At 44.9% G+C, this 12,424-nt stretch overlaps 1 protein-coding gene across 1 annotated transcript in view; it reads left to right on the top strand.

Moving 5' to 3' along the window:
• Window positions 1–12,424, top strand: part of zgc:153184 (uncharacterized protein LOC751652 homolog) — a 56,500-nt gene that overhangs the window by 40,502 nt on the left and 3,574 nt on the right. The window contains exon 5 of the mRNA XM_042296526.1: window positions 3,598–3,807. Coding sequence (XP_042152460.1) covers window positions 3,598–3,807 — 210 coding nt within the window. The remainder of the gene's footprint in view (window positions 1–3,597; window positions 3,808–12,424) is intronic.

Consider the following 12,424-nt stretch of genomic DNA (forward strand, 5'->3'; position numbering starts at 1 on the left):
AATAGGAAGAGTGGGTCAGTGTCTATCTGAATAGGAAGAGTGGGTCAGTGTCTATGTGAATAGGAAGAGTGGGTCAGTGTCTATGTGAATAGGAGGAGTGGGTCAGTGTCTATCTGAATAGGAAGAGTGGGTCAGTGTCTATGTGAATAGGAAGAGTGGGTCAGTGTCTATCTGAATAGGAGGAGTGGGTCAGTGTCTATCTGAATAGGAAGAGTGGGTCAGTGTCTATCTGAATAGGAAGAGTGGGTCAGTGTCTATCTGAATAGGAAGAGTGGGTCAGTGTCTATCTGAATAGGAAGAGTGGGTCAGTGTCTATCTGAATAGGAGGAGTGGGTCAGTGTCTATCTGAATAGGAGGAGTGGGTCATTGTCTATCTGAATAGGAGGAGTGGGTCAGTGTCTATCTGAATAGGAAGAGTGGGTCAGTGTCTATCTGAATAGGAAGAGTGGGTCAGTGTCTATCTGAATAGGAAGAGTGGGTCAGTGTCTATCTGAATAGGAAGAGTGGGTCAGTGTCTATCTGAATAGAAGGGTGTGTCTATCAGTGTCTATCTGAATAGGAAGAGTGGGTCATTGAGCTATGTGAATAGGAGGAGTGGGTCAGTGTCTATCTGAATAGGAGAGTGGGTCAGTGTCTATCTGAATAGGAAGAGTGGGTCATTGTCTATCTGAATAGGAGGAGTGGGTCAGTGTCTATCTGAATAGGAAGAGTGGGTCAGTGTCTATCTGAATAGGAGGAGTGGGTCAGTGTCTATCTGAATAGGAAGAGTGGGTCAGTGTCTATCTGAATAGGAGGAGTGGGTCAGTGTCTATCTGAATAGGAGGAGTGGGTCAGTGTCTATCTGAATAGGAAGAGTGGGTCAGTGTCTATCTGAATAGGAAGAGTGGGTCAGTGTCTATCTGAATAGAGGAGTGGGTCAGTGTCTATCTGAATAGGAAGAGTGGGTCAGTGTCTATCTGAATAGGAGGAGTGGGTCAGTGTCTATCTGAATAGGAAGAGTGGGTCAGTGTCTATCTGAATAAGAAGAGTGGGTCAGTGTCTATCTGAATAAGGAAGAGTGGGTCAGTGTCTATCTGAATAGGAGGAGTGGGTCAGTGTCTATCTGAATAGGAAGAGTGGGTCAGTGTCTATCTGAATAGGAAGAGTGGGTCAGTGTCTATCTGAATAGGAAGAGTGGGTCAGTGTCTATCTGAATAGGAGGAGTGGGTCAGTGTCTATCTGAATAAGAAGAGTGGGTCAGTGTCAGTGTCTATGTGAATAGGAAGAGTGGGTCAGTGTCTATCTGAATAGGAGGAGTGGGTCAGTGTCTATCTGAATAGGAGGAGTGGGTCAGTGTCTATCTGAATAGGAGGAGTGGGTCAGTGTCTATCTGAATAGGAAGAGTGGGTCAGTGTCTATCTGAATAGGAGGAGTGGGTCAGTGTCTATCTGAATAGGAGGAGTGGGTCAGTGTCTGTCTGAATAGGAAGAGTGGGTCATTGAGCTATTTACAGATGTTGGTTTGTCTGTTTTGTCATCTGTGTGAAGTCGTCATACGTGTCTCTGAAGCTGTTGTCTGTGGGTTTGATGGATGTGATCTGGAAGCCTGTGTCATGTGCTTGTTTTTCTTGTAAAACTTCGTACCAGAATCAAGCTCTTCTGCCTCTCTCTCTGTCTCTCTCTCTCTCTCTCTCTCTGTCTCTCTGTCTCTCTCTCTCTGTCTCTCTCTCTCTCTCTCTATCTGTCTCTCTCTCTGTCTCTCTCTCTGTCTCTCTCTCTGCCTCTCTCTCTGCCTCTCTCTCTGCCTCTCTCTCTGCCTCTCTCTCTCTCTCTCTTCTGCCTCTCTCTCTCTCTCTCTGCCTCTCTCTCTTTTGGCCTATATTTTGCATTGTTGCTCATAGGATTCTAATTTCAACCAAAAGGTGAAATTTCATCTGTATCCCTTGGACAGGAAGTTAAAAACCTGTTATGGTGAAGACTGCAAGGTAATAGGAATGGACTTTTCCTCTCTCTGTCTCTCCCCTCTCTCTCCCCTCCCCTCTCTCTCCCCTCCTTCTCTCTCTCCCCTCCTTCTCTCTCTCTCTGTCTCTCTCTCTCTGTCTCTGTCTCTCTCTCTCTCTCTCTCTCTCTCTCTCTCTCTGTCTCTCTGTCTCCCTGTCTCTCTCTCTCTCTCTCTGTCTCTCTGTCTCTGTCTCTGTCTCCTTCTCTCTCTCTCTCTCTCTCTCTCTCTCTGTCTCTCTCAATTCAATTCAATTCAATTCAAGGGCTTTATTGGCATGGGAAACATGTGTTAACATTGCCAAAGCAAGTGAGGTAGACAACATACAAAGTGAATATATAAAGTGAAAAACAACAAAAATTAACAGTAAACATTACACATACAGAAGTTTCAAAACAGTAAAGACATTACAAATGTCATTATATATATATATATACAGTGTTCTAACAATGTACAAATGGCTAAAGGACACAAGATAAAATAAATAAGCATAAATATGGGTTGTATTTACAATGGTGTTTGTTCTTCACTGGTCTGCCCTTTTCTCGTGGCAACAGGTCACAAATCTTGCTGCTGTGATGGCACACTGTGGAATTTCACCCAGTAGATATGGGAGTTTTTCAAAATTGGATTTGTTTTCGAATTCTTTGTGGATCTGTGTAATCTGAGGGAAATATGTCTCTCTAATATGGTCATACATTGGGCAGGAGGTTAGGAAGTGCAGCTCAGTTTCCACCTCATTTTGTGGGCAGTGAGCACATAGCCTGTCTTCTCTTGAGAGCCATGTCTGCCTACGGCGGCCTTTCTCAATAGCAAGGCTATGCTCACTGAGTCTGTACATAGTCAAGGCTTTCCTTAATTTTGGGTCAGTCACAGTGGTCAGGTATTCTGCCGCTGTGTACTCTCTGTGTAGGGCCAAATAGCATTCTAGTTTGCTCTGTTTTTTTGTTAATTCTTTCCAATGTGTTAAGTAGTTATCTTTTTGTTTTCTCATGATTTGGTTGGGTCTAATTGTGCTGCTGTCCTGGGGCTCTGTAGTGTGTGTTTGTGTTTAGAACAGAGCCCCAGGACCAGCTTGCTTAGGGACTCTTCTCCAGGTTCATCTCTCTGTAGGTGATGGCTTTGTTATGGAAGGTTTGTGAATCGCTTCCTTTTAGGTGGTTGTAGAATTTAACAGCTCTTTTCTGATTTTGATAATTAGTGGGTATCTCTGATCTCTGTCTCTCTCTCTTTCTCTCTCTCTGTCTCTGTCTCTCTGTCTCTCTCTGTCTGTCTCTCTCTCTGTCTCTCTCTCTGTCTCTCTCTCTGTCTCTCTCTGTCTAGTCTCTCTCTCTGTCTCTCTCTCTGTCTCTGTCTCTCTCTCTGTCTCTATTGTCTCTCTCTCTCTCTGCCTCTCTCTGTATTCTCTCTCTCTGTCTCTGATATTCTCTCTCTCTCTCTCTGTCTCTCTCTCTCTCTGTCTCTCTCTCTCTGTCTCTCTCTGTTCTCTCTCTCTCTCTCAGTCTCTGATCTTGTCTGTCTCTCTCTCTCTGTATCTCTATCCATCTCTCTCTCTCCCCTCTATCCCTCTAGTCTCTCTCCCTCTCTCCCCTCTCTCTCCCCTCTCTCCCCTCTCTCCAGGCAAACCTAACCCTGTCGCCCACCTCTCTGCTACCGTCACCCAAGAGTCCCGAGGTGAAGCTGGCGCCGACGCCCATCTCCCCCACAACCCATTGCTTCTTTCCTACAAGCCCCTGCAGCCCGACCCTGAGGCCCCAGCTGTCCAGTGAGGAGGAGGAGCCGGTATGCTTTGAGATTGCGGAGGGGACCCCATTACTCAGCTTCAACAAGGTAGGGATTGATATTTGTATGATGAACATTTGTATATTCTACAGTAGACTGATATTGTATAGTAACCTACAGCAGTAACTGATATTGTATAGAAATGTACAGCAGTAGACTGATATTGTATAGTAACCTACAGCCTGATATTGTATAGTAACCTACAGCAGTAGACTGATATTGTAGCTGTATAGTAACCTACAGCAGTAGACTGATATTGTAGCTGTATAGTAACCTACAGCAGTAGACTGATATTGTAGCTGTATAGTAACCTACAGCAGTAGACTGATATTGTATAGTAACCTACAGCAGTAGACTGATATTGTAGCTGTATAGTAACCTACAGCAGTAGATTGATATTGTATAGTAACCTACAGCAGTAGATTGATATTGTATAGTAACCTACAGCAGTAGACTGATATTGTATAGTAACCTACAGCAGTAGACTGATATTGTATAGTAACCTACAGCAGTAGACTGATATTGTATAGTAACCTACAGCAGTAGACTGATATTGTATAGTAACCTACAGCAGTAGACTGATATTGTATAGTAACCTACAGCAGTAGACTGATATTGTATAGTAATGTACAGCAGTAGACTGATATTGTATAGTAACCTACAGCAGTAGATTGATATTGTATAGTAACCTACAGCAGTAGACTGATATTGTATAGTAACCTACAGCAGTAGACTGATATTGTATAGTAATGTACAGCAGTAGACTGATATTGTATAGTAACCTACAGCAGTAGATTGATATTGTATAGTAACCTACAGCAGTAGACTGATATTGTATAGTAACCTACAGCAGTAGACTGATATTGTATAGTAACCTACAGCAGTAGATTGATATTGTATAGTAACCTACAGCAGTAGACTGATATTGTATAGTAATGTACAGCAGTAGACTGATATTGTATAGTAATGTACAGCAGTAGACTGATATTGTATAGTAACCTACAGCAGTAGACTGATATTGTATAGTAACCTACAGCAGTAGACTGATATTGTATAGTAACCTACAGCAGTAGACTGATATTGTATAGTAATGTACAGCAGTAGACTGATATTGTATAGTAACCTACAGCAGTAGACTGATATTGTATAGTAATGTACAGCAGTAGACTGATATTGTATAGTAATGTACAGCAGTAGACTGATATTGTATAGTAACCTACAGCAGTAGACTGATATTGTATAGTAATAGTACAGCAGTAGACTGATATTGTATAGTAACCTACAGCAGTAGACTGATATTGTATAGTAACCTACAGCAGTAGACTGATATTGTATAGTAACCTACAGCAGTAGACTGATATTGTATAGTAACCTACAGCAGTAGACTGATATTGTATAGTAACCTACAGCAGTAGACTGATATTGTATAGTATTGTAATGTACAGCAGTAGACTGATATTGTATAGTAAGTAGACCTACAGCAGTAGATTGATATTGTATAGTAACCTACAGCCTACAGCAGTAGATTGATATTGTATAGTAACCTACAGCAGTAGACTGATATATTGTATAGTAACCTACAGCAGTAGACTGATATTGTATAGTAACCTGTACAGCAGTAGACTGATATTGTATAGTAACCTACAGCAGTAGACTGATATTGTATAGTAATGTACAGCAGTAGACTGATATTGTATAGTAACCTACAGCAGTAGACTGATATTGTATATATTAGTATAGTAATGTACAGCAGTAGACTGATATTGTATAGTAAACCTACAGCAGTAGACTGATATTGTAGAGCTGATATTGTATAGTAACCTAATAGTAACCTACAGCAGTAGACTGATATTGTATAGTAACCTACAGCAGTAGATTGATATTGTATAGTAACCTACAGCAGTAGATTGATATTGTATAGTAACCTACAGCAGTAGATTGATATTGTATAGTAACCTACAGCAGTAGACTGATATTGTAGCTGTATAGTAACCTACAGCAGTAGACTGATATTGTATAGTAACCTACAGCAGTAGACTGATATTGTATAGTAACCTACAGCAGTAGACTGATATTGTAGCTGAATTGAATCATTTGTCATTAAGTTGAACAGCCTTTCTGTGCTGAGTATTCTGCCTGTGACGTAACACAAGTAATCAAATGGCTACCTGGACTATTTGCATTGTGCCCCCCCCACCAACCCCTCTTTTACACTGCTGCTACTCTCTGTTAATCTTATATGCATAGTCACTTTAACTATACATTCATGTACATACTACCTCAAATGGCCCGACCAACCAGTGCCCCCTCACATTGTCTAACCGGGCTATCTGCATTGTGTGCCCCCCCCCTCAACCACCCACCAACCCCTCTTTTACACTACTGCTACTCTCTGTTCATCATATATGCATAGTCACTTTAACCATATCTACATGTACATACTACCTCAATCAGCCTGACTAACAGGTGTCTGTCTGTATATAGCCTCTCTACTGTATATAGCCTCTCTACTGTATATAGCCTCTCTACTGTATATAGCCTCACTACTTTTATAGCCTCCCTACTGAATATAGCCTCACTACTGTATATAACCTCTACTGAATATAGCCTCACTACTGTATATAACCTCTACTGAATATAGCCTCACTACTTTTATAGCCTCCCTACTGTATATAGCCTCTCTACTACTGTATATAGCCTCTCTACTGTATATAGCCTCACTACTTTTATAGCCTCTCTACTGCCTCACTACTTTTATAGCCTATATATAGCCTCCCTACTGTATATAGCCTCACTACTTTTATAGCCTCCCTACTGTATATAGCCTCTCTACTGCCTCTCTACTGTATATAGCCTCTCTACTGTATATAGCCTCTCTACTGTATATATACTGTATATAGCCTCACTTTACTGTTTTATAGCATTTCCTACTGAATATAGCCTGTTTTTGCACTACTTTTATAGCCTCAGCATTTCACTGTAGGTCTACTACACCTGTTGTATTCATATTTCACTCTACTACACCTTTTATTAGCCTGAGGTCTACTACATATTCAGCATTTCACTGTAGGTCTATACACCTGTTGTTTTTTACTGTTGTCTACTACACCTGTTGTATTCAGCATTTCACTGTAAGGTCTACTACACCTGTTGTATTCAGCATTTCACTAATGGTCTTACAGCCTGTGTATTCAGCATTTCACTGTAAGGTCTACTACACCTGTTGTATTCAGCATTTCACTGTAAGGTCTACTACACCTGTTGTATTCAGCATTTCACTGTAAGGTCTACTACACCTGTTGTATTCAGCATTTCACTGTAAGGTCTACTACACCTGTTGTATTCAGCATTTCACTGTGAGGTCTACTACACCTGTTGTATTCAGCATTTCACTGTAAGGTCTACTACACCTGTTGTATTCAGCATTTCACTGTAAGGTCTACTACACCTGTTGTATTCAGCATTTCACTGTAAGGTCTACTACACCTGTTGTATTCAGCATTTCACTGTAAGGTCTACTACACCTGTTGTATTCAGCATTTCACTGTAAGGTCTACTACACCTGTTGTATTCAGCATTTCACTGTGAGGTCTACTACACCTGTTGTATTCAGCATTTCACTGTGAGGTCTACTACACCTGTTGTATTCAGCATTTCACTGTAAGGTCTACTACACCTGTTGTATTCAGCATTTCACTGTAAGGTCTACTACACCTGTTGTATTCAGCATTTCACTGTAAGGTCTACTACACCTGTTGTATTCAGCATTTCACTGAAAGGTCTACTACACCTGTTGTATTCAGCATTTCACTGAAAGGTCTACTACACCTGTTGTATTCAGCATTTCACTGTGAGGTCTACTACACCTGTTGTATTCAGTGCACGTGACAAATAAACTTTGATTTGATTTGATTGGTTGATCCTACGTCAGTCAGTGGAAGCCTCGTGGTCTTGGTCTCTCACGTCATCTCCTGTACGTGAGCTGTGACATCACTCCAGGCCTCTTATTCTCTCTCCCCCTGGTGACACGTGTCCCTAGCCGTGTGTCCTGCCGTCCTAAAATAGGCCCTCTGTAACATAGAAATTTAATCTAGAGAATGGGCCTCCCTATTCGAGTGAAATTGCCAGGGTTAGACGTGCTAAGCCCCTTCTATAGATTCTATTTCTATGCTCTGTAAGCCCAGGAACAGGCCTCCTGCAGTGGCTCAGTGCAGAGACCAGGGGGATTGAAGGTGTTATCTACTTAGCCTACTCCTCCCTCCCTCCTCCATTCCCTCTCCCCCTTCCTCCTCCATTCCCTCTCCCCCTTCCTCCTCTATTCCGTCTCCCTCCCTCCTCCTCCTCCTCCTCCGTTCCTTCACCCCCCTCCTCTTCCATTCCCTCTCCCTCCTGCTCCTCCATTCTGTCTCCCTCCCTCCCCCTCCTCCATTCTGTCTCCCTCCCTCCTCCATTCTGTCTCCCTCCCTCCTCCATTCCTTCTCCCTCCTCCCCTCCTCCTCCTCCTCCTCCATTCCTTCTCAATCTCCTCCTCCTCCTCCATTCCTTCTCCCTTCTCCTCCTCCATTTCTTCTCCCTCCTCCTCCTCCTCCATTCCTTCTCCCTTCTCCTCCTCCATTCCTTCTCCCTTCTCCTCCTCCATTCCTTCTCCCTTCTCCTCCTCCATTTCTTCTCCCTCCTCCTCCTCCTCGTCCTCCTCCATTCCTTCTCCCTTCTCCTCCTCAATTTCTTCTCCCTCCTCCTCCTCTTCCATTCCTTCTCCCTCCTCCTCCTCCTCCATTCTTCTCCCTCCTCCTCCTCCTCCATTCCCTCTCACTCCTTATCCTTCATTCCATCTCCCTACCTCCTCCTCATCTTACATTCCTTCTCCCCCTCCCTCCTCCATTCTTTTCCCTCCTCCTCCTCCTCTATTCCGTCTCCCTCCCTCCCTCTCCTCCTCCTCCTCCTCCATTCCGTCTCCCTCCCTCCTCCATTCCGTCTCCCTCCCTCCTCCATTCCGTCTCCCTCCCTCCTCCATTCCGTCTTCCCTCCTCCATTCCTCTCCCTCCCCCCTCCTCCATTCCGTCTCCCTCCCACCTCCATTCCTTCTCCCTCCTCCCCTCCTCCATTCCTTCTCAATCTCCTCCTCCTCCTCCATTCCTTCTCCCTTCTCCTCCTCCATTCCTTCTCCCTCCTCCTCCTCTTCCATTCCTTCTCCCTCCTCCCCCTCCTCCTCCTCCATTCCTTCTCAATCTCCTCCTCCTCCTCCATTTCTTCTCCCTTCTCCTCCTCCATTTCTTCTCCCTCCTCCTCCTCCTCCTCCATTTCTTCTCCCTCCTCCTCCTCCTCCATTCCTTCTCCCTCCTCCTCCTCCATTCCTTCTCCCTCCTCCTCCTCCATTCCTTCTCCCTTCTCCTCCTCCATTTCTTCTCCCTCCTCCTCCTCCTCCTCCTCCATTCCTTCTACCTTCTCCTCCATTTCTTCTCCCTCCTCCTCCTCTTCCATTCCTTCTCCCTCCTCCTCCTCTATTCCTTCTCCCTCCTCCTCCTCCATTCCTTCTCCCTCCTCCTCCTCCTCCATTCCCTCTCACTCCTTATCCTTCATTCCGTCTCCCTACCTCCTCCTCATCTTACATTCCTTCTCCCCCTCCTGCTCCTCCATTCTTTCTCCCTCCTCCTCCTCCTCTATCCCGTCTCCCTCCCTCCCTCCTCCTCCTCCTCCTCCTCCTCCTCCTCCATTCCGTCTCCCTCCCTCCTCCATTCCGTCTCCCTCCCTCCCCTCCTCCATTCCATCTCCCCCTCCTCCTCCATTCCGTCTCCCTCCATCCTCCTCCTCCTCCATTCTTTCTCCCTCCCTCCTGTATTCCGTCTCCCTCCCTCCTCCTCCTCTATTCCGTCTCCCTCCCTCCTCCTCCTCCTCTATTCCGTCTCCCTCCCTCCTCCTCCTCCTCCATTTCTTGTCCCTCCCTCCTCCTCCTCCTCCATTTCTTCTCCCTCCCTCCTCCTCCTCCTCCATTTCCTCCCTCCTCCTCCTCCATTCCTTCACCCTCCTCCATTCCTTCACCATTCCTTCATCCCCCTCCTCCATTTCTTCTCCCTCCTCCTCCTCCATTCCTTCACCCTCCTCCATTCCTTCACCATTCCTTCATCCTCCCCCTCCTCCATTCCTTCATCCTCCTCCTTCTCCAGTCCTTCACCCTCCTCCTCCTCCATTCCTTCTCTCTCCTCCTCCTCCTCCTCCTCCCTAATTCCTTCTCTCTCCTCCTCCTCCTCCTCCCTAATTCTTCTCTCTCCTCCTCATTCCTTCTCTCTCCTCCTCCTCCCTAATTCCCTCTCTCCTCCTCAATTCCTTCTCTCTCCTCCTCCTCCCTAATTCCTTCTCTCTCCTCCTCAATTACTTCTCTCTCCTCCATCATTTCTTTATTTAAAAACAATGTAAGGGGTAGATCAGTTTTAATATTGCAGATAGATTGTGGCTTCCAAAATGTTACTAGTCAACAGTTTGGCCACACCTACTCATTCAAGGGTTTTTCTTTATTTTTACTATTTTGTACATTCTTCAATTCTTCGAAGTAGCCACCCTTTACCTTGACAGCTTTGCAAACTCTTGGCATTCTCTCATCCAGCTTCACCTGGAATGTTTTTCCAACAGTCTTGCAGGAGGTCCCACATATGCTGAGCATTTGTTGGCTGCATTTCCTTCACTCTGCGGTCCAACTCATCCCAAACCATCTCAACTGTGTTGAGGTTGGGTGATTGTTGAGGACAGGTCATCTGATGCAACACTCCATCACTCTCCTTCTTGGTTGAATAGCCCTTACACAGCCTGGAGGTGTGTTGGGTCATTGTCCTGTTGAAAAACAAATGATAGTCCCACTAAGCGCAAACCAGATGGGATGGTGTATTGCTGCAGAATGCTATGGTAGCCATGCTAGTTAAGTTTGCCTTGAATTCTAAATAAATGCCAGACAGTGTCACCAGCAAAGCACCATCACACCTCCTCCTCCATGCTTCACAGTGGGAACCACACATGCGGAGATCATCCGTTCACCTACTCTGCATCTCACAAAGACACGGCGGTTGGAACCAAAAATCTCCAATTTGGACTCATCAGACCAAAGCACAGATTTCCACCAGTCTAATGTCCATTGCTCGTGTTTCTTGGCCCAAGCAAGTCTCTTCTTGATCTCTTATTGGTGTCCTTTAGTAGTGGTTTCTTTGCAGCAATTCGACCATGAAGGCCTGATTCACACAGTCTCCTCTGAACAGTTGATGTTGAGATGTGTCTGTTGCTTGAACTCTGTGAAGCATTTATTTAGGCTGTAATTTCTGAGGCTGGTAACTCTAATGAACTCATCCTCTGCAACAGAGGTAACTCTGGGTCTTCCTTTCCTGTGGCGGTCCTCATGAGAGACAGGTAACTCTAATGAACTCATCCTCTGCAACAGAGGTAACTCTGGGTCTTCCTTTCCTGTGGCGGTCCTCATGAGAGACAGGTAACTCTAATGAACTCATCCTCTGCAACAGAGGTAACTCTGGGTCTTCCTTTCCTGTGGCGGTCCTCATGAGAGACAGGTAACTCTAATGAACTCATCCTCTGCAACAGAGGTAACTCTGGGTCTTCATTTCCTGTGGCGGTCCTCATGAGAGACAGGTAACTCTAATGAACTCATCCTCTGCAACAGAGGTAACTCTGGGTCTTCATTTCCTGTGGCGGTCCTCATGAGAGACAGTTTCATCATAATGCTTGATGGTTTCTGCAACTGCACTGGAGGAATGCACTGACCTTCAAGTCTTAAAGTAATGATAGGCTGTCGTTTCTCTTTGCTTATTTGAGCTGTTCTTGTCATAATATGGACTTGTCTTTTACCAAATAGGACTATCTTCTGCATACCACCCCTACCTTGTCACAACATAACTGATTGGCTCAAACGCATTAAGAAGAAAATAAATTCCACAAATTAACTTTTAACAAGGCACACCTGTTAATTGAAATGCATTCCAGGTGCTCTACCTCATGAAGCTGGTTGAGAGAATGCCAAGAGTGTGCAAAGCTGTCATGAATGCAAAGGGTGGATACTTTGAAGAATCTCAAATATAAAATATATGTAGATTTGTTTAACACTTTTTTTGGTTACTACATGATTCCATATGTGTTATTTCATAGTTTTTGATGTCTTCATTATTATTCTACAATATAGAATAATGAGTAGGTGTATCCAAACTTTCACACTGAATCTTTCAACTATCGTACCGGACCTGAAATGATTGGCTCCTTTTTGGAATCTTTTAGTGCAAGAATCAGTTCTTTAAAAACAATTTTCAGACGTTCCGAGCCAACCCTCCTCATGTTGTTTGACACCACATGAACTACGACAGCGTCAGCTCCCGGAATCTGTCGTAGAGCGGTCGGCAGCAGCCCTGTAGTGTCCTGTAGCTCCCGGAATCTGTCGTAGAGCGGTCGGCAGCAGCCCTGTAGTGTCCTGTAGCACCCGGAATCTGTCGTAGAGCGGTCGGCAGCAGCCCTGTAGTGTCCTGTAGCACCCGGAATCTGTCTTATCTAGTGCGGTCGGCAGCAGCCCTGTAGTGTCCTGTAGCACCCGGAATCTGTCGTGAGCGGTCGGCAGCAGCCCTGTAGTGTCCTGTAGCACCCGGAATCTGTCTAGAGCGGTCCTCAGCAGCCCTGTAGT

This window comes from Oncorhynchus tshawytscha, linkage group LG13 (assembly GCF_018296145.1).
Source record: "Oncorhynchus tshawytscha isolate Ot180627B linkage group LG13, Otsh_v2.0, whole genome shotgun sequence".
In the NCBI taxonomy this organism is placed as follows: Eukaryota; Metazoa; Chordata; class Actinopteri; order Salmoniformes; family Salmonidae; genus Oncorhynchus; species Oncorhynchus tshawytscha.